The sequence below is a fragment of the Urocitellus parryii genome, chromosome 11, assembly GCF_045843805.1.
Source record: "Urocitellus parryii isolate mUroPar1 chromosome 11, mUroPar1.hap1, whole genome shotgun sequence".
Classification (NCBI taxonomy): Eukaryota; Metazoa; Chordata; class Mammalia; order Rodentia; family Sciuridae; genus Urocitellus; species Urocitellus parryii.
In genome coordinates, this window is record NC_135541.1 from 6,560,388 (window position 1) to 6,584,055 (window position 23,668).

At 61.4% G+C, this 23,668-nt stretch overlaps 3 protein-coding genes across 5 annotated transcripts; 2 read left to right on the forward strand and 1 right to left on the reverse strand.

Annotated features, from left to right (window-relative positions):
* Window positions 1–6,255: 6,255 nt before the first annotated feature.
* Fbxo2 (F-box protein 2) lies at window positions 6,256–11,082 on the reverse strand. The gene is made up of 6 exons (XM_026397960.2): window positions 10,971–11,082; window positions 7,969–8,328; window positions 7,454–7,583; window positions 7,290–7,385; window positions 6,752–6,887; window positions 6,256–6,603 (listed from the first exon to the last, which is right to left on the reverse strand). Exons 1-6 carry the CDS (start codon window positions 10,990–10,992, stop codon window positions 6,469–6,471), a joined length of 879 nt encoding a protein of 292 aa, XP_026253745.2. The 5' UTR covers window positions 10,993–11,082; the 3' UTR covers window positions 6,256–6,468.
* A 521-nt stretch (window positions 11,083–11,603) lies between these two features.
* On the forward strand, window positions 11,604–16,895 carry Fbxo44 (F-box protein 44). Of its 2 annotated transcripts, XM_026397899.2 has the most exons (6): window positions 11,604–11,681; window positions 12,609–12,895; window positions 14,186–14,312; window positions 14,419–14,514; window positions 14,620–14,755; window positions 15,893–16,895. In XM_026397899.2, exons 2-6 carry the CDS (start codon window positions 12,631–12,633, stop codon window positions 16,034–16,036), a joined length of 768 nt encoding a protein of 255 aa, XP_026253684.1. In that variant the 5' UTR covers window positions 11,604–11,681; window positions 12,609–12,630; the 3' UTR covers window positions 16,037–16,895. The 2 variants fall into 2 exon arrangements, with proteins under 2 accessions (XP_026253684.1, XP_026253685.2); XM_026397900.2 differs by lacking the exon at window positions 14,419–14,514 and having other exon boundaries at window positions 14,186–14,283.
* A 1,057-nt stretch (window positions 16,896–17,952) lies between these two features.
* On the forward strand, window positions 17,953–23,655 carry Fbxo6 (F-box protein 6). Of its 2 annotated transcripts, none has more exons than XM_026397939.2 (6): window positions 17,953–18,028; window positions 19,491–19,785; window positions 21,373–21,499; window positions 21,987–22,082; window positions 22,973–23,108; window positions 23,239–23,655. In XM_026397939.2, exons 2-6 carry the CDS (start codon window positions 19,521–19,523, stop codon window positions 23,440–23,442), a joined length of 828 nt encoding a protein of 275 aa, XP_026253724.2. In that variant the 5' UTR covers window positions 17,953–18,028; window positions 19,491–19,520; the 3' UTR covers window positions 23,443–23,655. The 2 variants fall into 2 exon arrangements, with proteins under 2 accessions (XP_026253724.2, XP_026253725.2); XM_026397940.2 differs by lacking the exon at window positions 17,953–18,028 and adding an exon at window positions 19,106–19,269.
* The last annotated feature ends 13 nt before the right edge of the window (window positions 23,656–23,668 follow it).

Consider the following 23,668-nt stretch of genomic DNA (forward strand, 5'->3'; position numbering starts at 1 on the left):
TCCCTTGTTCAATGTGGGGTTCCCTGGGAGGGTGGAAGGATGCAGGGACATTTTCAGCAGGACCCAAAAGACAGGGACATGTGGGTGACAGATTGCCATGGTTACCAGCTCACAGTGGGGCTTCAGAGAAGCAGCCTCACCTCTCTGAGTCTCCGGCTGGGACCCAACCATCCTCTCTCTGCAGAGCACGGCGACCTCTTGCCCCCCACCCCTCCTCCCTGAGCCCGGCTTCCCCAGCCAGACCAGCCGAAGCCCCCGACACCCGCTCCACCTGGTCTTGATGCCTCTCAAAGACCAGATTCAATTTGGTAGCTCTGCGCCAGCTCCGCAGTGCAGAATCCGTCGGCGGAGCCTGCTTTTCAGGGAGTAATTCATTTTTCTGGTGTCGGAGAGGAGAGTAATTGATCTGGGGGCTGAGGCTCCCCGCCGCCTCTCCCTCCCTGGGACAATCTCAAACGCAGCCCGACTGCGGGTCAGGGGCAGCCATAATCAGGAGGGGGCTCCTGCCTTAATATATTGGATCATCCCACTCGGAGGGGACGAAGGCGACGTTGAATCCCCCAGAAACGGCGGCCAGGAACCGCGCTCCTCCCGGCCCCTTCTGCCTCTCCCCTCTTTCTTTATTTCAAAGGCGTCTTTGTCTCCCTGCAGCTCTGGGGCCTCCCACTCGGCCAGCGCCTGCTCTCCCCGGCAGGGCCCTCCCCTCCCACCCCCACCCAGGGTCCCTGTGGACAGAGACTTCTGCTCAGGCCACCACGGGAAAAGGCCAGGTGGGGCCACCCCTCCTGTGACGGCCTGGGAGGCCTGAGCAGGCTGTGGTCGGCCTCAGGCCCAAGTGCACAGGCCGCCTCCTCCAGGAAGCCTTCCCTGACCAAGGCCCAGGTTAGGGTCCCTCCTGCCTGCCGCCTGCCCTCCTGAACTGTCACGCAGGTGTCCCTCTTCCTTCCACTGACTGAGCAGACTCGGATCCCCCCTTGGATGTGCAGCCTGACTCGTCATCCGCGTGGCTCGAGCCTGGGAGGTGGGAACCAGGGCCGTCCGCGTCTCTGGATGAGGGAACGGGACACCCACGGCCGAGTGACTCGGCTCAGCTCAAAACGGGGAACCAGCCTCCGCTTCAGCCTGTGAGCTCCCTTGGAAGGGGGGCCTCGCGGTTCCCTGATGGACCCTCAGCCCACAACAAGGGGCCCAGCACACAGAAGGTGCTCAAGACATGCTGGAAGAAATGACTAGAGGTCAGTCCCCGAGGCCAAGATGGGATGATTGTGGGACACAGAAAACCCACAGCTCCAAGGCACCTCCTCCAAGCTCCCCCAGGGCTGCGGTCGCCGGTCCACCGGGAGTCTCACCCCGGGGCAGCCCCTGCTGGGGAGAGGCCCAGGATGAGGCTGGATCCAGCTGGGCGAGCCCTGCTGTGTGGTCCAGGTCAAGGCCGCACCTCTCTGAGCCTCAGTTCACCTCAGCCTCTGGGAGGGGAATGGCAGGTCCCTGTCCCCAGGGGGTGCTCAGAGGGTCAGATAAAGCCACCCAGATCGGGGCTCTGAACACCGAGCCCGCGCTGTGGCCCTCAGAGCCTGTCCAGCTGGACTTCGGGGACACCTCTGCTGCGCTCAGAGAACTAAGGGGACCGTGTGGAGCCGGGGAAATGTGCGAGGGCTGCGCGGCTTCCCTCGGTCACCGCCAGCGCCCAGCGCCCTCCAGGGCACGAAGCCGTGGGCACGAAGGGCCAGAGCCCTGGTGAGGCCCCCAGCAAGAGCTGCAGGTTCTCGTTTGAGACCTGCCCCTCTGGGCCTCCGCCTCCCCCTCCATCAATTGGGATGGCAAAGTGGAGGCCGCGGCGGTTCAGCCTCCCTGATTCCTGGGAGAGGAAGAGAAAAGGGAAAGCAGAGCAGGGAGGGGGCTGGCAACCACTGCAGACAGTTTCATTGGTCAAAAGACACCCCAGAAAGGGTCCCAAGTGGCCTGCAATGACATGGCCAGGGGGTCCAGGGCCTCAGGAAACAAACGTGGGGTTTGTACATGCAGGACTCCGGCTCCGTGGAGGCTCCCTCCGTGACCTATGAGCATCCTCTCCGTGGATGACTCCACGCTCTTCACATCCCCTTCCTTGGCTCCAGCCCCCATCCCCAACCAGGCAGTTCTTCCTTATATCTAACTGAAATCTTTCCTGCTGCATCACCTCCTGACCCTAGCTGAAGCACAATAAGCATCCCCAGCCCTACCCGACCCTGTCTGCAGAGCTGATAGCAGCTCTGGCTCAGGGCAGTAATCCTGCTGACAAATAATTGGCTTTTGTTGGAGGAGAATGAATACCGTCTCATCTTAATCTTCTTCATTATTCTCCTTGTTCAGCGTCAACACAAGATCAGGCTTAATTTAGGGAGAAAAAAAAATGGCCAAGTCATTACTCACCAGGAGATCAGGATGGGATCTGCCTGAGTGTGCTGTGCTCACTGGAGGCCATGGGGGCGGGGGCTCAGGGAAGGCCCAGGGCCCCCCACTGAGGCAGAGAGGGACCGGGTCTAGCTCCTGGACCCCAAAGGCCACCAGCCCTTCCTAGTCCCAGCTCCTAGGACCCAGCTCCTAAGTTTTTTCTGCAGTCCCTGTGCTACCAGAGCCTCCAAAACCAGCCCCTGAGGACCCGCCTCAGCCCCCAAGCAACTGAGAGAGACTCCTCTTGGGTTTCAAATCCCGACCAACCGGGCGGAGGCGCCCAGCCTGGGGACCGCCTTGACAATGCTGCCACCCAGTGGTGCTCGGAGGAACTGCCTCTGCCTCCCTCCCCTGACTTCACCCAAACATCCAGCCTCGACTGGCGCAGCCATGAATCACAAGAGAGGAGCACAGAATGCCCCACAGTGCCACAGAAGGTCAACTGGAGGTGGCCACCACGAAATCCAAGAGGAAATTCACTTAACCTCCTCTGACCCCTTAACCAAAGCGGCCCAGAGACCCCAGCACCCCTTCCCGCTGCCTGGGGGTAGCGCCACCCACAGAAGTCCTGGGGCCTCTGTCCTGGTCACCTCCCACCCCTGGGAGCCCCTGGCTCCTCCCCTGCTCTGTCTTCGATCCTGCCCACGGCGACCTGGTTCAGGCCGAGCCTGAAGCCCAGCCTTGCCCGCCTCCTGGTCAACTGACCCAGGCAGCTCCCACCTCTGAAGACCTGCTCTGTTCTCCATGAAGTGGGGACGTCAGACCCACCAAAGAGGCCACTGCCCAGGCAAGAGGGGCCTGTGCTCTCAGCTCGGGAGCTGGCAGCCACGAGGCCCCAGCAAACACCCATCGTCATTGCCACCGTCACTGTCCACAGCACATGGTCACCACCCTGTTCACCCAGCCACTCTCAGGAAGCCTGGCTTCATAACCTCAGCTACTGGTGCCTGACTCCCACCCCATCCAGCTTCTGATGGAAAGAGCAAAGTTTCCTAAAGGAAACTGACATCACATCTGCTCCCCAGCATCTACAGCATATTGGGCAGAGCACACAGTAGGACCTCAGGAGACGCAGGGTTACCTGTCTGCCTCTCCCAGCTCGTGTCAAGTCACTTCCCTACTTGCTGCTCCAGCCATGCTGGCTGCCTTTCTGATCTGTAAATAGGCTCATTCCCACCCCAGGGCCTTTGAACTTGACTCTCCTATAATGTACTCCCCCAGGGAAATGGATTGATCCTCCTCACCATTCAATTCCAAAGCCAGTTTTTCAGAAAGGTCCTTCCTGATTACCTTGGTCAGAGGAGCACTCTACTGTGCTCACTCTTTGTTTACTTTAGAGGTCAAGTGCCTGGTGGCTAAGGAGATACCACTCATTAGCTGCATAGCCTCAGGCAAGTTGCTGAACTTCTCTGTTTAAATTTGTTTCATCTGTTAATAAAAATGGAAATAACAGTTTCCATTTCATAAGAATATGATAAATCTATGTAAATGAAACTCCACCTGTTGTGTACCTGTGACAGCATGCTGGTGACTGTCTGATTCTTCATCTAGTTCCTCCACCTAGATGACATATTCCAGGAAAGCAGAGTCATTGCCCAATACATAGTAAGTGCTCAATAAATATGGAGGGAATATGCAGCCCCTGTCTGCCGTCTCTGGCTCCAACTGACCCCACTGGCCAGAGAGAGCCCTGGGATGTCCCCGCTGGACAACACAATGTTTTTCTCACAGCAGACTGATCTGACTTGCTGTGACAGTCACACATAGGGCTGGCTCTGCCCTCTAGGGTGGGGACAGTACAATTGAGCACTTGGAACCTGGTGCAGCTGTGTTGGGCTTGTGCTGGACTTGGGGGTCAGTTCTCTGGTGCCCAGTCTCCTCAGGTATAGAAGGAGTGGTGACACCCTCTCCTGCCCCCATCTCTGACTGGACAGATGGAGGCACGACAGGAAGTGCTCCATGCACCGTGAGCTGGGCAGGCCACCTTCCCCTGCAGCACCAACCTCTGGACAGCGCAGAGGCCACCTGAGACCTCTGGTCTCCCTGAACTAAATGCCACTGTCGAACCCAACTGTCCCTCCAATGACCGCCACTCATGGACAGGGGTCCACAGCCCGTCCTCCATGCCCCTCAGGCTCCTGTGGGCTTCTGACTCCTTCCTCTAAGACCAGGCAGTTGGCTGGAGGTGGCCTTGTGGGGCCTGCCCCTCCCGCCCCCCCAGCCCCCCTGGTCCCCCGGCCCCTCCTGCCCATCATCCATCCCAACCCCAGGCCTGTCCCGCCTCCTTCCACCCTTGCTCTGGGTGCACTTGGCTTTGGTTGCAGGCCACAGGCCAACTCCCACCGCTGCATCCCCAGCCAGAGCCCCGGGGCCCCCAGGGCCTCTCTCCTGGATGCACAGGGGCCCCTCAGCTCAGGGGGCTCCCCCTGCAGCTCCTCCCACACTCCTGCCCTGACACCCCGTCCCCCGTACCTGCCCCTACCCCCGCCTCCCCGCCACTCTGTGCCTGCAGGTTCCTCCAGGGCGCATGGGCTCCGGCCGCTGCCCTCGCAGCCCATCCCGCGCCCAAGGTGCCTCTCGCCTGCTGCTGTGTATTTAACCACAGGGTGTCTCCCTTCACCCGCCCGCATCCCACTGGGCCCCAGGCAGGGACCTGGCCCTTGTGACTGGCAACTCGGGAGGGTGTGGACTGGGCCTTCCCTATCACCCTGGGGATCCTCCAGCGAGGATGGCAGGATGGCGGTTCCCTTGGCCAAGGGCTCCGCTTCCCCTGGACCCTGAGGTCAAGGCCCTTCTCCCCTCTCAGCCTGAGGCTGACATCCCTGCCCAAGTGCCCATCTTCCATGTTGCCAGGTTGCTGGTTCTTCCTGGAACAGAACGTCTGAACTTCAGGGCCTGGCCCAGGCTGGGGCTCCAGGATTGGGACAGTGAGTTGAGCCCAAGGCCAATGGCTGCCAGCCAACCGGAGCCCTGCATGCCCCGACCAGCAGGTGGCGCTAGGCTCAGGGTCAAGGCAGAGCTGAACCACAGCCCCCCACCCAAGTAGGGAGCTGAAACTCCCATCCACCTTTGGGGTCTAGAAGGTGCTACTGGCTGCACTGGCCCCAACCAGTCACCCACTGCCCTTGGATGTCACTGGGTTCAAGAGCTGCTGGGAGGCTGGATCCAGAGGCTGGGCCAGGATCCACAGCCTAGCACACCCTTCATACCGCTCCTCCCCCAATTGGGAGACAGGGGTTAGCCCCAGGACAGGGCTGGGAAAATGACCACGAGACCAGAGACTAATGACTCCTGTCCAATCCCACACTGGGCCAGAAAGGACAGCTTGAAGAGGCCGTGAAGGGGCAGGGAGGCCAGGCTACCCTCCCCACCCCCAGCCACTCTCCTCTGTCCCTGGGCCCAGGGGAGCCCACCCTGTCTTCCAAAAGGGCGTAGGGGCGGGTGCAGCAAGGCCAGGAATGATCACTTTGCCCACAGAGGCCTGGAGGGCAGCCCCCCGCCCTGTTCTGGCCTCTGGGCAGCTCGAGTGTCAGTCAGGCGCCAGGCCCAGCTCGCCACCTCCTGAGCCTCACAATTCCGCCTTTGTCGGGCCACTCTGCCCAGGCTCCATAGCAGCCCTGGAAACCGGAGCAGCTGGAGCCCCACCAAGTATTTTTCCAAGCTGGGCCGGGGCCTCGGGAGACGGACGGGCAGGGAGAGGCGCCCATTCATCCGCTGTTCATTCATTCCCTCCTTGGACAAACAATATTTATTCTGCACCCCCTTTTGTGGCAGGCACGGTGCTGGGTGCGGGTTCAGCAGCAGGCCCGCGCCCCTCGGATCTTACACCCTAGAAGCGGCCGGCGACGACTAGCTGCCGCCGACAGAAGCGAATGTGAGCCAGCGAAGGTGCCGCGTGGGGCTGGGAGAGCGGAGGGGCGCGCATGGCGGGGCGAGGTGGGCACGGCTGGGCGAGGTGCTGGCGACTAAGTTAAGGCTTGTCCACCCCGGCCTCCGCTCCACGGGGCAGGGCGGCTTGGGAGCAGCAGGGGGCTCTCAGGGCTCCACCCACACGCTGCTGTTGGTCACTCGCGCCCCGAACCAGCCCTTCCAATAGACGGAGTCCTGTCCCCCGTGTTCGAAGCGGACGTAGCGGACTCCTGGTCCGTAGTCGGTGAAGGTGTGGGAGATCTAGGGAGGATGCAGGACGTCAGCCTCGAGGGCTGGTCCCGCGCGGCGACCCACCTGCAGCCGCAGCTCGGTTGCAGGAGCGCGCCCCTGCGCCCGCCCGCCCGCGCCCGCCCAGGCGTCCCCGCCCCGTTGTCCCCGCCCCGTTCACCTCCATCCAGCCGTCCTCACTGTCCGGGGGAACCGCCACCTGGCCGCTGTTGAACTCCGCCAGCACGTCCTCGTGCTCCGACAGCAGCCTCACCGTGAGCTCGTACAAGCAGCCCGCGTCCGTGCGGCCCGAGTACCTGCCAGACAGAGCGCCGGGCCTGCTGGGCGCGGCTGGGGACCCGCCTTCTCCCAGAGGTCTCCTGTGCGCCCAGGGTCCCTACCCCGCGACCAGCGACCCACTTCACAGATGAGGAAACCGAGGCCAAACAGAGAAAGGAACTGGCCCAAGATCCAAAACAAGGACTAAACCCCAGTTCGGCCAAAGCCAGCTCACAGAGTCACTTTGTTCAGACGGTGACTATCGACCTGCCTGTGCCAACATTTGAAACTCAGGCCGACATGGCTTTCCACCCTTTCCTAAGAACTTGGAAGCTGTCAACGCTTGCAGACTTGTGGCCCCCAGGATCACAACACTAGAGGTGGTGTCCCCTCGGCTTTCCCCTCCCCATCCCAATCCAGAGGTCCCCACTGACTCTCACCAGTCCTTCACCACGATGGCCGGCTGGGTGGTGTCCAGCAGCTCCTCCCAGTAGCCCTCAGCTTGCAGGTCAATGACTTGTGCTTTGCGGCACCACCTGGAAGAACTGGAGTTAGGACACAGAGGAGCCCCCCACACCCGCCCTCCCCCACACCATCTTCTTACTCAAAGGAGGAGGCGAAGTACTTCTTGACGCTCTCATCGTGGCTGAATTCCACCCCACTGTCTCCAGGCAGCTCCTCCACCCGCCAGCCGTCCCCGCCATGCTCCACGTCGCACCAGCCCTCCAAGTCTTCTGTAGGAACACGATAGCCCCACCCTGGTCACCCAGTGCCTGCTGAAGCTGCAGCAGGGCTGGCTCTGACCACTACAGTGGGGGACAGGGTGAACGTGGTACTTTCACGGAATCAGGAGTGTGCAGACCATGGGGGGTGGCGTGGTGGGCACTTCCTGATTCTCCCCTGGGATGGCTGTCCACAGGGCCAGTCCCACCCACCCCCCCTGGGAAAGAGGCCCCCCAGGAGCAGGTGGCCGGGGAGCTGTCAGTAATCTTGCTAACAGGGGCTGCTGGGTGCTAGGCCCTAAGCCAAGCTCTTCATCTCCTGTGACGCTGCGCCAGCAGGAGGGGCTGGCACTGATTGCCCGTTCCCCAGGCGCGGGGCCAGGGACGTCACCCTCACCTTCCCCGCACGGGTTGCGCAGCAGGTTGCGCCGCCGCTTGCTCAGAAAATAGAACTGCTGCCAGTGGTCTCGCTCGTCGTCGCTGCCACCCTCGGGCACCAGCCCCTCCTGCTGGCACTTGAGCAGCCACAGGGGGGCGCCGTCCACCAGCTCCTTCCAGCGCAGGCACACCAGGCGGCAGGCCTGCACCAGCTCGGCGGCCGGCAGAGCGGCCAGCACGCGCAGGAGCAGCGGCTCGGGCAGCTCCGCCAGGTACGCCGCCGCCTCCTCCTCGCCTGATGCCTCTTCCTCCCCGGGCTGCTCCTCCTCGGCCTCCACACACGCCTCCTCCGGCTGCTCCTCCGGCTGGCCCACGCTCTCTGTGACCAGGGGAGAGGCGGCTGTGACCTCCAGATTGTCCCCCCTCCGCGCCCCAGATGGGCCCTCCACCCACCCTGGGGCAACCACAGCTGGGGACAGAGACCGAGGCACAGAGGCACAGAGCTGGGACTCCAGACCGAGGCACAGGGAGGAAGCCCAAGGGTGCAGAACTAAGATGGGTCCCCTAGGTCTGAATAATTGCCACATGGGTCTTTTTCCCCTGCTTGGCGGGAAACTCCACCCTTGAACAAACGACAGCAGCCACCCTACCGTAATTGATGGCTGCCATGGATAGCGTTGTCCCAGAGCAATCCCTTCAGTCCTCCTAAACACCCTCCAGGACCCCTGCTCCCCTCCCCTCCTCCCGGAAGCCTTCCAAACTTCCCCTTAGTACATTCTCTCACAGCCCAAGTTCAGAGGCCTCCCAGGGCTTCCTAGCTTTTGCCTGGGGTATGATGACTTGATGAGCTTTTTCTGCACTAGACTGACTTCACCCGAATCAGTTCTGGGAGACAGGATCCTGCCTGGGGCTCTCAGGAGCTTGTGTTTATCAGGCACTTAGCAAACGTCAAGTGCTGTTTTTAAACGTTTCAATTATTCTAGAATCAGCAGAATCTTGAGCCTATGGCTGCCCCTATTTCATTGATGAGGAAACTGAGGCACAGAGCAGTGATCCACAGCTAATGAGTAGCTGGACCTGTGTTGGAGCCCACTCTGGCTCTAGAGCCACCTTTGACCACACTGTTCCAACAAAATAATGTGTTGGGTTATTTTTTAGGCACAGTTGTGGTTTTGATTTTCCAAGTGAAAACGATCAGGCTCAGAGATGCGAAGTGACCTGCTAAAGGTAATATTAGGATAGGAAATATTAGACCTGAAGATTAGGGGCTGGAGACCCACTGCCCCCAACCAGCCACTGCTGAGTGACTTGGGGGTGGGAAATAGTATATCATACAAGAAAATGTTCTAGGGGCTTGGGAAAGGAAGTTTTTGTCACCCGTTCTTTCTCCATCCCTGACCCTCAGTTTTCTCATCTGGAAACGGCCATCCTGATGGTGCTGATGTTCAAATCCCCCAAGGAGTAGGGGAGGACACTGTGAACTGGAGGCAGAGGGCCAGCAGTGTCAGCAGTGGCCGGCTGGACCATGTCTTGGATCCCAGCCCACCTCTGCTGGGCCATGGGAGTTTGAGGAAGCAGATGCAGTGCCCAGGAGCTCTGGAGGAGGGACAGCTAGTGGCGGGGAGGCCACCACTCTCAGAACTAAGATGGGGAGTTCCTGAAGGTTGGGCCCTGGAAAGCCAAGGTGGCGGTGGGGGAAGGGACAGGTAGCAGAGCCTAGACCCAAGTCTGATGTCACCAGCACCTCCAGCTCGGGTTGACCTCCTTTTCAGAGCTCAGTGCGCACAGTGAGGCCTCAGGAACTCAGTGAACCTTACTAAGTGCTGCCCTTTCTCTTCTTTGTGATTAGCATTTTGAGGTCACATTTTAATGATATATGGGTTCACCCCTTCCCTTTGGCAAAGAGAAAACTGAGGCCCAGAGAGGCTGAGCAGCTTCTCCAGGTCACACTGCAGAAAGGAAAATGCCTGGCCATTCTGCTGCCCACAGCTCTCTGGGGAGCTGGGCCCAGTGTCCTCACCTCTCCACACACACACCTGCCCTGCCCTGGCCCCAGTGGACACCTGATGCTCCCCCGAAAGGTGCACCTTGCCCAGTCCTCTCTCCTGGCCCCCTGGCCTGGCACTGAGGCCCCGGATCTGATTACAGCCCCCTACCCCCACTCTCGCTCACACAACTCCTCACATTGTTGCTGGAGGAAAGTTATCTGGGCCTGGAAGCTGCTTCCAGGCTGATTCACTCACCTGGATGGGGCCCTGGAGTCCACAGGAATAACTGGGCCCTGGGAAAAACCAGGCCCAGGGCTGGTAAAGTGTGACATGGGGGGGCCACAGATTGGGAGGGGGATGCAGGAGCTGGAATTTCAGAGCCAGGAGAGGGGGCCTGGCCACCTGGGTGTGCATGGGTTCATGGCCTGCCAAAGCCACCCGCGAGGTGAGGAATTGGGTAAGGGCAAACTGCAGGGAGGTCTTGTCCCCACCCTGACTCAGCAGGCAACCCCTACAGGCCCAACAGGAAGCTGAGGAATGGGGGAGGGTCTTGGGTGCCAGCAAAGATGACTGGGCAATCTGGAGGACCTTAGGTTGGGGAGCGGTCCCTCAGTTCCTCCTGCCACCCAGAGGGAGCCCCAGGGGAAGACTGAAATGGGTGGGGAGAGGCTAGAAACCCCAAGAAACCCGTAGGGTCCAGGCAGCTGACGGGCCAGAGCGGACAAACGGAAGAAGTTGATGGAAGAAAAAGGCTTGGGGGCTCCTCCGCCCAGAAGCCCCCAGTCCCACAAACCCTCAGGAAGCAGGCGGAACGGGGGAGTGCAATGCCAGTTTGGGAACCCAGCAGTCCTCCCTCCCTGCCTGTCGCTCCTCAAGGCCTCCCGCCTCGAGGCTGTCCAAGGGCTTTGCTTGCGTGAAACTTTGCGCGCCGGCTCTCGGGGACCCCGCGCTCTCCGAGGACCCTCGGGGGCACTGGCCCGCCTGCCCTGTCTCCCCTCCCGGGCTGGAGCGAGCGGGTCCAGGCGGCGGCTACCTGGGTCTCCGTCTCCGTCCATCGCTGCGGAGCGCGGTCGCGGGAGGAGGAGGAGCCGGAGCGCTGCGGGTGCCGAGTCTCGCGGCGGCGGCGAGGAGTCCAGCCGCGCTCGAGACCGGGGCGCCCGGGCGGCAGCGCCTCTTAAAGGTCCCCGCGCTCGCCCCGCCCCGCCTTTGGCCGGGCGCCCGGCCGCCCCGCAGTCCCCGCGTCGGGCCGGAGGCCTGAGGCTGCGGGTTCCTCGGTGGACCCGGGAGGCCGGCAAAGGTCAGAGTCGGTTTTTTGATTGGGGGATGGGGGTCCGAGGTGGGGTGTCGCGCAGCTCGCCCCTGCGGTGGCAGCGGGACGAGGCGGCGAGGGGGCAGGGCGAGCCTGGACCTGCGGGGCGCGCGGCCCGGGCGGAGTTGGGGGTGGGAGGCTCCTTCCGCCCCGCGCAGGTAATTTTCCTACGCGGCGGCGGGGCGCGTCCCCGGCTGGAGCGGCGCGGGGAGGGAAGGGGAGAGGAGCACGGAGAGAAGAGGAGCAGGGGCGGGGCGGGGCCTGGCGGGAGCGGGGCGTGGTCTGGAGGGGACGGGGCGGGGCCTGGTGGAGGCGGGACCTGGGTGGGCGGGGCCTGCGGGCGGGGCGGGGCGGGGCCGCATCCTCGGCGACCGCTGGCCCAGGCTGCGCAGCCCCGGAGGCCGAGCGGGATCGCGTAGCGGCCGACGAGCGCAGGTGACCCGCGGTGGGGACGCGGAGCGCCGTGGGGAGGGGGCGCGGCCGTGGGCGCCAGGCTGTGGGTTCCGTGGCTCTCGCCGCGCCGCAGTGCGCCCGGGGAGGCTCGGCGCCGACCAGGCCCAGGCCGCGGGGTTTGTCCCGGCGCCGCAGGGCGGCTGCCCACCGCGACAGGGCCGGGAGCGCGAGCTGAGGTCGCCATCGACGCGCTGAGGTCCGGTCCCGACTTTGGTGGGAATGGGGCGCCACAGTCGCTCTGGGGGGCTGGGGCTGAGCCTAGCCATGGGGTGGGGGCGGGGAGGTAGGCAGGGCCCTGGCCCTTGGCCCACCCTCTCCAGTCCCAGCGAGGCAGGGCATTTCTCTGTGATCTTGGGAAAGTCGCCCAGCCCATTGGACCTTTGAGGACAGTGATTTATATCCCCAGCGCCCTCCAGCGTTGCCCCTCCTCTCCTCTGGAGAGGGAGAGGATGAAGAAGACCTGGACAGGCCCAGGTGCCCTGCGCTGGGCACTGTTATTCCTCCGCTAAAGACGGGCCTATTGAAAAAGGCCAGCCCTAGACTCAGAAAGCACCGGGCTCCTTCTCCCCTCTGCCCCTGTCTGCGTGACCTTGGGCAGTTCCTTCAACCTCTCTGGACCTCCCTAGTCTCCCTAGAGGTGGTTCTGAGGTGTCAGTGAAAAAAAACAGAGCCCACCTTGTGTTGAGCACCTGCTGTGTCCCATGCTTCTTAGACTGCCCATGACCCCTGGAAGGAAGGACTGTTCTTGGCCAAATTTAGAGGAGGAGACGGAAGTTCAGACAGGCACAGTGACTTTCCTGACACAGTCAATGACAGCTGGGATGGGAACCTCCACCACTACTGGGTGCTGCAAATAGCGGGTTCTGGGGAGACGGCCAGGTCTGTAGTGCGGCTTTTCAATAACCACAGGGGGTGTCCAGAAGCTACCGCCATGGCCGTGGGCAACATCAACGAGCTGCCCGAGAACATCCTGCTGGAGCTGTTCACCCATGTGCCTGCCCGCCAGCTGCTGCTGCGCTGCCGCCTGGTCTGCAGCCTCTGGCGAGACCTCATCGACCTGGTGACCCTCTGGAAGCGCAAGTGCCTGCGCGAGGGCTTCATCACCGAGGACTGGGACCAGCCTGTGGCCGACTGGAAGATCTTCTACTTCCTCCGTAGCCTCCACAGGAACCTCCTGCACAACCCGTGTGCTGAAGGTGGGTGAGAGAGGTCTGCGTGCCCCAACACACACGGAGGCAGCTGACACATACCGACCACTTCCTGTAGCTAAGTCCTTTTATGTTCTCACGATAACCCTTAGAGGTGGGCACTGTCCATGCACCCATTTTTCAGGTGGACAGACTGAGGCCAAGGATGCTGTTTCTTATTCGACTCTCACAATTATTTCTCCAGTGACCTTCCCTAGGAAAGGAACTGTTGTCCAGTGGGGACTGGTTGTGCCCAAGACATAAGTTGGAGGCACATTTTTTGGACCTCATTTTCAGACTCTAGCCTGGGACTCCTCAGACTGCCCTAGAGGACATGGGCTTCTGCTTATAGAAGAGGGGATACCCAGTCTTTCCAGCGTGGTGCCCCCACAGGCAAAACAAGGGTTCCACAGCCACCCCCTCCTTCCTTCGTCACCCGGGTGGGATGGCGACCTTGTGCTCTGTTCCATGGTCAAATTCTAGTGTCAAGTGTTGACAAAACAGCTGCTGCCAGCTGTGCTCCTGCCCTCCCAGCACGTTCTTCTTGACCAGTGTTCGGCAAAACATGGCCTTCGAACCAGAAGTGGTCAAGGAGTGAAGGGAAACCTTACATTTTACAAAGATTATTTAAAAAAAAAAAAAAAAAGGAAGCAAGGAAAAAACCCTGTGTGACAGAAATGGCACAGGGCCCCAAAAGCTAAATATGTGCCACTCTGCAGGAGACGCTTCTCGTCCCATCCCCCCCCTTTTTTGGGGGGGTACCTGAGTTGAACCCAGGGACACTCACCCACTGAGCAACATCCCAGCTCTTTTTTCTATTTTATTTAGAGGCAGGGTCTTGCTGAGTTGCTTAGGGCCTCATTAAGTTGCTGAGGCTGGCTTTGAACTCATAATCCTCCTGCCTCAGCCTCCTGAACCACTGGGATTACAGGCGTGTGCCACTGCACCCAGTGTCTTTGCATTCTTGACTGCAGTTTACAGAGATGACTAAAGCTCAGAGAGTGAAAGTAACTTGTCTGAGATCACACAGCTTAGTATTGTTAGAGCTTGTCTGAGACCAGGGTCTGTGTTGCCCTTGACACAGAAGGGGTCTGGTGGGTTTTGCCCGGGACTCTCAATGGAAATCACTTACCTAGACTCGGACACAGGAAGCACCTGTGGTGGACAATATTGATCTGCAGTGACCCACAGCATGGGGCTGGAGGGGCTGCTGAGACCCAGGGAGAAGAGTGGGGAGGAAGGGCCTGGGGAGCAGGTGGCCACTGTCGTCCCCGCGTGGTGAATTTGGCTTTCCCACAGAGGGCTTTGAGTTCTGGAGCCTGGATGTGAACGGAGGCGATGAGTGGAAGGTGGAGGACCTTTCCAAAGACCAGCGGAAGGAGTTCCCCAATGACCAGGTCAAGAAATACTTCGTGACTTCTTATTAGTAAGATCGGGGGTCTCGGGGGGGAGCCCAAGTCACTTCACCCTGGGGTCTCTCCCGCCCCTGGGAGGGATAGTCCCAGCCCCGTCCCACCCTCCACCGCCCCCAGCACCTGCCTCAAGTCCCAGGTGGTGGACCTCAAGGCTGAAGGGTATTGGGAGGAGCTGATGGACACCACCCGACCGGACATCCAGGTCAAGGACTGGTGAGTGCCCGGGGCGAGGGTCTGGGTGGGGCCTGCCACTCCGGCGCCCCACCCCCACCCTGCCCCCACTCTCCCAGGCCCTCATGGGCCTCCCTCTGCCCACAGGTTCGCAGCCAGGCCAGACTGCGGGTCCAAGTACCAGCTGTGCGTCCAGCTCCTGTCCTCCGCACACGCCCCTCTGGGGACCTTCCAGCCAGACCCAGTGATGATCCAGCAGAAGAGCGACGCCCGATGGAGGGAGGTGCGTGGCCTGGCAGGCAGGGGCGGGCCCAGGGCTCCCACTGTGGGGCTCAGAGCCAGCCGCCTCCCGCCTGGGCCCCTCTGCTGCCTGGACTAGTCTTCCCTCAGAAAAGGAGGAAGTCAGTGACCAGGGACGCCCTCAGACAGCAAGCTGGGCAGGGGCAGCTCCCAGGTGCAGCACTGGCTGGCACTGGGGAGAGAAAGAGACACGAGATCAAACTGTCCAGAAGGGCTGCCATAGATGACCGCTCTCAGCTGTGACCACAGAGGGTCCCCGCTCACAGCAGCGTGACCCGGGCCTTCTTGATTCCTCGGGCTCTGACCCCGTTTTATGTCCAAGAGCGCAGGTCTCCACTCAGGGTCCTGAGGGCCCCCCGTCCTGCTCGGCTTGCGTGCGTTTACCTGGACACAGTCCCGTGGTGAGCTGAGCAGCACCTGGGCCTAGACGGGCACCTGGGTCACCTACACAAGCCCGGGCCCTCTGAAGCAGCCAGGTACAGAGTCCTTAGGCTTCACCAGCCTCTGTCTGTCACTGCCACTCAGCCTTCCACCCTGCTGTCACCATGTGACCGGGCCGGCTGTTCCAGTCACGTGATGGACAGAGACGGGCCGGGCCGTGGTCCTGCAGGCTGTTGCTGGGTCCCGGGAGCTTGCTGCAGTGCTAGGAATGCTGTCCGCACCGCCCGTGCACTAGCCAGGGGCCGCACAGGACGCTGGCCCCTAGGAGGAGCCGCTCCCGGGCGGCTGAGGGGCTGCAGTGTTAATTCTTACTGTTTTTATCACTTTATCACTTTACTTTTTTATTTTACTGGTGCTGAGGATCGAACCCAGCGCCTCACACACGCTAGGCGAGCGCTCTGCCCTGAGCCCCCGGCCCAGCCCCAGTATCCTGTGCTTTTTACCCTGGCCATGCGCCCACACTGTCAGGTCCTTTGGGCCCAGTGGCCTGGGTGGGATTTTGCTGTTTGACAGATGAGGAAGGCAAGTCACAGAGAGAGGCCGTCTGCCCCAGGCACAGAGTGGGGGCTGGAGCTCCTGGTCCATCCTGGAGACTGGACTGCGGCTCCCCAGCCCCCACCCGGCAGTGCCACTGGGGGTGGCCCTGACCTCTGGCCTCCCTCTGCCTGCCCCACCCCAGGTCTCCCACACCTTCTCCAACTACCCTCCCGGCGTCCGCTACATCTGGTTTCAGCACGGCGGCGTGGACACCCACTACTGGGCCGGCTGGTACGGCCCGAGGGTCACCAACAGCAGCATCACCATCGGGCCCCCGCTGCCCTGACGCCCCCTGGCCCCCCATCAACTGAACCCTGACTGGTAAACTGCTGTCGGAGAGGGCTGAGTTTGGGAAGGGGAGGCGGAAGCCAGGTGTCCCCAGCCTTTCAGTGTGTCCCTGCCCCCACTCACCTCTTCTCTGTGGAGCCTCTGGATTTGGGCAGCTGTCCCATGCTGGGGGCCCGCTCCCCACTGAGGTCAGGGGTGGCCTAACTGGGCCCCTCCCAGAGACGGAGCCTGAGGGCAGGGGCAGGGATCCCCAGGCTTCCTGGACAGGGGTCTCCAGCGGGGACGCCGGGCCACGTCTGCCTGTACCTCGCCCTGGCCCTTCTCTCTGGGTCCTTTGGGGGTCTTTGGAGCAGGAGCAGGCAAGACACCTGTCACATTTGTGACAGCCGTCACAATGACAGATCTGAAAGATGACAGGTCTGAGAAGCAGAGGCAGGCTCTGCCAGCCACTTCTGCCCTGTGGCCACCCCTGACCCTCACTCTGCCTGCTCACCAGAGGTGGCTCGGCCCCAGGCTCTGACCTGGTCTGAGGTGACAAGCCAGGCCCCAGGTAGGGTGGCTGCAGGCGGGTGTGGGCTGCCCTTACCATCACCGAAGCCCCGCAGCCAGGTGGGTCCTGGGGGACAGGGTGACTCAGGCTAGTGGGGGCAAGGCTGGGACACGTGAACCTTGGATGAGTAGGGTAGATGGTTTTCAGGGACCAGCTGTCCACCTCCAGCCCGGCTACGCTCCCGACAGCTTGGAAATCATTCCAGCCCAGCACTACCCCCCCAAAGTAAAACCCACCCCAGCAGTGCCCCACCAAGGACAGCAGTGTCCTCCTGACCTTGCCTGCCGCATGCTGCCAAATAAAAGTGTTCCAGCCAGCCTGTGCCCTGTGGCTTCTGGAGGGAAAGACAAACTTCTTGGGTGCCCTGCCTGGACCTGCAGAGGCTCTAGTGTGGCTTCTGTCCAGAGTAGAGAGGGGTTGACATTTCTGGAATCAGCTCCTCACAGGCCGGTCGTGGGGCAGACCCCTCAACAGACTGCACTCCCGAAGCTTCAGGCACCACAGCGTCCACAGGGCTGGGCCCGTGGATGGGCTTCTCTGGGCAGCCCTCGCACACCTGCTGCTGGGAGCAGTGCCACTGTTGACATTGGATGAGGCCAGAGCATTTGAAGCTGTGCTTGGCATACAGGGAGGTGCTTAGTAAGTACTTGTTAAATTTATGACACTCAATTATGAGTTAATTGGGGCCATGCTAGGTGGGACCAAGCGGAAAAAGACACCTTCCATGGAGAAGGCGCAGCCCTGACTGGAGCCATGCTGCTGGGCCAGCCCTCGTGCGGTGCTCAGCCTGCGCAACCCTCTCAGCCGCCGTCTGAAATGGGTGCTTGATAAATTATTGTGAATTAACAAGGAAGGAAAAAAAAAAAACAACCACACACACAAGAGGTTTTTATCTTTGCATCAGCTGAGGCCTACGAAAAGCCCAGCCCAAACCCAAAATGTCAGCTCTGGCCCTCCGGGGAGGGGGCCACGAATCCAGGGCTTAGAACTGGCCCCACCTCCAACCGTGTGCGGTAAACAGGTGAAAAGAAGTCTAAGGCGTGGCCAGCGCGGGACAGGACCGAGACGCAGCCGACTGGGCTTCCCCTGCTGAAGGAGGAAGCGGGGAAGAGGTGGGTGCCGGCTGTCGAGCTGCCCACCGCCTGGAGAGGGAGACTCAGGCTCCGGAAACGCCGGCAGCCGAGAGATCCCGGGAGGCGCGGCGCCCACCCCGACCGCGAGACGCCAGGATGGTCTTCGCCGAGCGCCTCCGGGTGGCGCGGCGGGCCCCGGGGACCCCAGGCTCCTCTTCGGGCTGGCGGGCGGGGGTGGGGGCGCGGGCGGCGGCCCGAGCGCGGCGCGTGACGCGGGCGGACGGGGCGGGGCGAGAGCGGACGGCGCCGGCGAGGCGCAGGCCCCAGGCTGACCGGAGCTGCCGCCGCCGGGTGGCCCCGCGCCCAGGTCGCGGCCCAGGGGGACGGGTCGGGAAGGAGCGGCGCGCGCGGGAGGGCACCGGGCGGCCACCGGGCCCGCGGACGCCGGCCGGGGAGGGGGCGCGGGCGGGGCGGGTCCCTCGGCGCCCCGGCGCGCGGACGGCAACTGGACCCACCGCGCCCGGCCCTCCCCGCCCGGCGCCGCGGGAGAGGGGCGCGGGGAGCGCGGGCGCTGCGGGCACCTGGGAGCCCTCCCCGGAGGCGGTGTCCTGGCCGGCGCGAGTGCGCACGGGAAACGCCGCGGCGACCTCGGAACCGCCCCGCGGGGCGGGTGGCCGGGGACTTGGAGGGGGACTCGGAGGCGGGGCAGAGCGCCACCGAAGCCCGAGACCGACCCGGCGCCGCGCGCTCCAGGGCGCCCCCGCCTGGCGCTCGTTTGGTGCTTTTAGAAGTTGGGGGCATTTTGAAGTTGACGTTGCCCAGTTTCAAGCCCGGGGTAGGAAGAGCTGGCCACCGTGCCGGCCTGGTGGCGATTTTCCGCCAAGGCTTTTCGCACAAGGCACCGGCACCTTGTCTCCTGTAGTTTGTTCCCCGCCCACTGAAATGCTGCTCCCACAGGAGCCAGGGTGCGCATCCCTCCGCAATCTGGGATGGGAGTTTCACAAGACCAGGCAGCTCTTTTGGCCACGTCTGTGCCAAATCAGAAGAGGCCAGCGAGTTTCTTTTCTGATCCGTGGTCGGAGAACTCTGTCCCCAGATGTCAGCAGACCAGGCTCATCAGAGTGACAGTGCAGAGCCTACCCTCACCCACCGGAGCCCCCAGGCTACAGATTTCCCAGTGGCCTGGCCAGACACACCAAGGCAGCCCAGCCACTGCTGCAGGGTCGCTCCGGGTGTGTTTCCTCATCTGAATTCCAGGCCAAAGGGAGCGGTTTGGGAAAGGGAAGCTGTTTGCAGCAGCAGCCCCTCCCCCAGGAACATTAGTCAGCGGCTGGAAGCTGGATTTCTATATTCTGAATTCACAGTAGTGCAGGACCATCACGAAAACCTCGCAGAACCTGCATACAACAGGTGGCCCCAGCAAACTCTTAGGACAGGTCACCCAGGCACCTGGCTTCAGAATTGAACAATTATTTTTTAGTTGGGGTTTGAAAATAATCTTTTTTTTTTTGAGCTACAGGTCACTACCTGGCCCAGGCTGATCTTGAACTCTTGGGGTTGTTGTCCTCCTGCCTCAGCCTTTGAAGTCAAGTAGCTGGGGCCATCCAGGTGGGCTGCCGTGCCCTGCTCTGTGCCTAAAATCTTAATTACTTTTATTTACTCTTCCTAATGTGTGTAAATGGGACCACCCCTGTGCAGTGGGAAGACCCTGGGAATGCTCCCTAACGCCTTGTTTTCACAAAAGAGGAAACAGGAGTGGAGAAGAGCCAGTCCTTTGGATCTCAGGGTCCACCTGGCTGCTCTGGGCTCATCACCACTGTCCCCCGCAGGCCCTTGGGTGCACACTACCTTCCACCGCCATGGCCCTGGTCAGCATCAACGAGCTGCCCGAGAACATCCTGCTGGAGCTGTTCACGCACGTGCCTGCCCGCCAGCTGCTGCTGCACTGCCGGCCTGTCTGCAGCCTCTGGCGAGACCTCATCGACGTCGTGACCCTCTGGAAGCGCAAATGCCTGCGCGAGGGCTTTGTCACAGAGGACTGGGACCAGCCTGTGGCCGACTGGAAGATCTTCTACTTTTTGTGCAGCCTCCGCAGGAACCTCCTACGCAACCCGTGTGCTGAAGGTGGGCTGGGGCTACCACGGCGATGGCTCCTTGGCTTTTCTGAACTTCAGGGCCCTTGCACTTGCTATTCCAGTCCCCTAACACCTTGGCTCCTCTCCATTCTTCAGGTCTCAGTTCAGAGACCTGCCCTGACCTCACATCTAAACACAGTGCCTCCCACCTGTTGCCTACCTTTTACCGCCCTGTAGCAGCACTGTTCACGCTACAGTTTTCTCCCCTCTGGTACAAACTTGAAGTTCCAGAGGCCCTAATGAGCCACTGTACAGTGCCCACAAAGATGCCCTCGCGTGGCAGGTGCCCAGAGATGTTTGCTGGATGAACACGCTGCAGATCTGCCTGTCCCCTTAGCTCAGCACAAGCTGCCTTGCTCTCCAGGGCCTTCTCTGCGCCCGGCACTTGTACTTGTCTGAGGATATTCCAGACGTGGTAACCTTCCTCTGCAAAGAGTGAGGATCCAGAGGTGACTCCAGTCATAGTTTGGGACCGTCGTGTCGCCTGTAGTACATTTGTGTTTTCCAGGAGGGTTTCTTGTGTCTGTTTCCTCCTTCCTTCACTTAGCACCTACCATGCCCAGAGCACCAGGCTCCTTTCAGGACACAGTGGCAATTAAGAGGCCTCATCCGGGCACTTAGGTCTTTTTCCACTGGTTTTCTCTTCGTCCTCATTGACCTTGAGGGCAGCTCCATTTGCTAGGCGGGGGCTGTGGGCCCTGATGACATGCCCGGAGATCTGGAACTGGCAGTCTTGAGGTCCAGTCCTGACTAACAAAGGCTCAGGCCCTCTCAGAGGCCCACTGCCAGTGCCCAGCCTTCTTCCTGCCTGCTCCAGATTCTGTTCATAAGCTGCCCATTCGCCAATGGGGCCTCCCAGAGCCTGGGGCTGGGCCTGCGTCTGCCAGCAGTCACCCCAGGCTTGGCTGGATCTTCCCTGAGCCTAAGCTCAGACCAGCCTAGCCCCCGTGGTTCTGCATTACTCTCTTGGTTCTCTGCTTGGGGCACTGTCGCCTGCTCAGCTCCTCTGAGCTCAGTGTGAGGAGGAGGCGCCCGGCACCTGCTGAGCCTACTCGATGGAGGTCCTTGAACACAGGGTTCCTACAGCCACCAGCCCAGGGTGCCTGTCCCCACTGGCCACTCTTGCCACGGGTAGAGTCATATTGGAATAACAGGTTCCCTGAAACCCTCCAGCCAGTCCTCCCGGATTGTGGTTATGCAGTTAATTGACGTCCTCTTCCACCTGGACGTCAGGGGAGGCCAGTGGTCAAGTGAGTGGCGTGCATTGATGGAACTCACATCAGTCCTGGGGACCAAGCACTCTCACAGGCTCTTTTGAGATTTAATTTTAAGAACTGAACTGCACCTTAGGAGCCAAGCCAGATCAGAACAGAGCGGGAGGGAATGAGTCCAGGTCAGAGCCCAGCACGGGGACCCAGATGGGAATGTACTGGGGGCCCCGAGGCACAGGTGAGATGCTCTTCAGCTGGTGGGGGACTGACCCTGGCTGCAGTGTCACTGGCCTGAAAGCCGGCCAGCTGGGGAAGGTGGGCCTCAGCTTTCCGCAGGGATCTCACCTCAGTTCCGTTTCTCCTAGAGGATATGGGGTCTTGGCGAATCGACTCCAATGGGGGGGACCACTGGAAGGTGGAGAGCCTCCCTGGAGAGCATGGCACAGATTTTCCTGACCCCCAAGTCAAGAAGTACTTTGTCACCTCCTACGGGTAAGACGGGCTGAAGCCAGCAGGCTTGGGTTGAGGGCTGAGGACCAGGACACCTTTGCAAACCTCAGGCCTACCTGAGGGCCTCGGGAAGCTTGGGGGAGGCAGTTCCCAGACACATTCAGAGCCCACAGCTTCCTGGAGCCAGTAAGCTTCATGTCCAGGCAGGGGGAGAGGAGTTTCAGGCCGCCAGGAGTTCGCGGGGCAGTAGGGTAAGGCAGGGTGTCTGCGGGCGGTCCTGATCTAGGAGTGGAGTCACAGAAGGCCCTCCACAGCCACCAGGAGACTGGGCCTTTCAACTGGGATCAGATGCTGCCTAGGCCTAAGCGGGTCACATCACCTACATGTTGTTTCCCATGGGTCTGTCCCCGAGTGGACGATGGAGTCCTGTAGCGGTTGAGAGCAGCCCCTGGGTTCCTGGGCCACCTCACTGGGCCCAGAGTCCTGCATAGCACATATGGGTGTGACAGCCTTGCCCTTTGCCTCTCAGCATGTGCCTCAAGTCCCAGCTGGTGGACCTCAAGGCTGAGGGCTACTGGGAGGAGCTGCTGGACACATTCCGGCCTGAAATCGTGGTGAAGGACTGGTGAGTGGGGCCCATGGCCAGTGTCCCCGCTGCACACCCTCTCCTTCTCTCCTGCCATAGTCACTGGGTCAGAGAGCCTACGGTGAGCGCCCCTGCCATCCCAGCAGCATCCTGGGGGCTAGGGCTGCTGGCTAGGGACCCAGCACCCAGTCCCCCTCCCTCTCCACGATGTAGTCAGCAGGACACATTGGCCCGTTTGCAGATGGGAGACTGAGGCCTATGGATGAAAATAGTCACTAAGGCCTGGGAGCAGCAGGATTCTGTGGGCACCTCCACACACTTTCTCCCTGGTCACCCACAGCTCTCTGAATTTACGGCTTTGGGGAAGGGCTCGGCCTCAGGCATGCTCTGCACCTGCTCTGCCACCGGCTGCACCCGCCCATCCCACGGCACTTGCCCGGGCTCCTGCCCACACAGAACTGTGAGGCACTGGCACTGGCTTGGGCCATGCACCAGGTCCAGCAGGTCCCAGGGCCACCTCTGAGAGAGAAGGGGTGATGTTTGAAGGGTGGCTGAACTGAGGAGAGGTGAGCTCTGCCAGCCCCCACCACACAGGTCCCCAACTTGAATGTTCTGGGCCACTGTGACATAGGTGACACAACTTAGACAGATGGGGCCTTGGTCTCTGTAGAGGACCTTTTTGTTTTGGGGTCAGATCTTTGGTAGAATGCTCAAAGGCTGCCCGTTTTCTCAAATGGGGTAACTAAGGCTCCCCATGGATAGACTGCACCCCAGGGCACAGGGAGTGCCAAGGCCAGGTGGGCCTCCTGGGCAGAGCAGCTGGTAGAGGGAGCAAGCTCAGGTCCTGGGCTTGGCCTGCCCCTGCCCCCGCCCCCGGGGCAGCCTTCGGTGGCTCTTGATGGAAGCTGAACCCCCCCCACCCCACCCAGGTTCGCTGCCAGGGCCGACTGTGGCTGCTCCTACCACATCCGGGTGCAGCTGGCCTCCGCCGACTACATCGTCTTGGCCTCCTTCGAGCCCCCTCCCGTGACTGTCCATCAGTGGAACGACGCAACGTGGACAGAGGTGAGGCCTCACCTGCTGCCCATCCTTCTCCCAGCACCAGGATGGCAGCAAACAGGGGCGGGACCTGGCTGGAGGAGGGTCACCCCTCTTCATTCCGTCCCCAGTAACGGTGGCTACCTCCTCTCCCCAGGTCTCCCACACCTTCTCCGACTACCCTCCAGGCGTCCGCCACATCCTGTTCCAGCACGGGGGCAAGGACACCCAGTTCTGGGCAGGCTGGTATGGGCCTCGTGTCACCAACAGCAGCATCATCATCAGCCCCAAGACCAGCAGGAACCCGGCTCCCTCCGGGACTCTGCCTGAGACACTGCAGGGACAGGGGGAGGCTTCCTAGTGGCCCTTCCCATTTCATCTCCATGGGCCAGAGGACAGCCTGTGGTCATCTGCAGCCATCCGTCCATCTTCTGTCCAGGACAAAGGGAGGGTCCCTCCAGGCAAGAGCTGAGCCTGTAGTGCGCAGTGAGGTCCCTGCCCCAGAGCTCCAGCCCCAGTTCCAGCCTTGGGCAGATGGTCACACAGTGCTGATGTTTTGTCAAAATAAATGTTTCCAGCGAAACCAG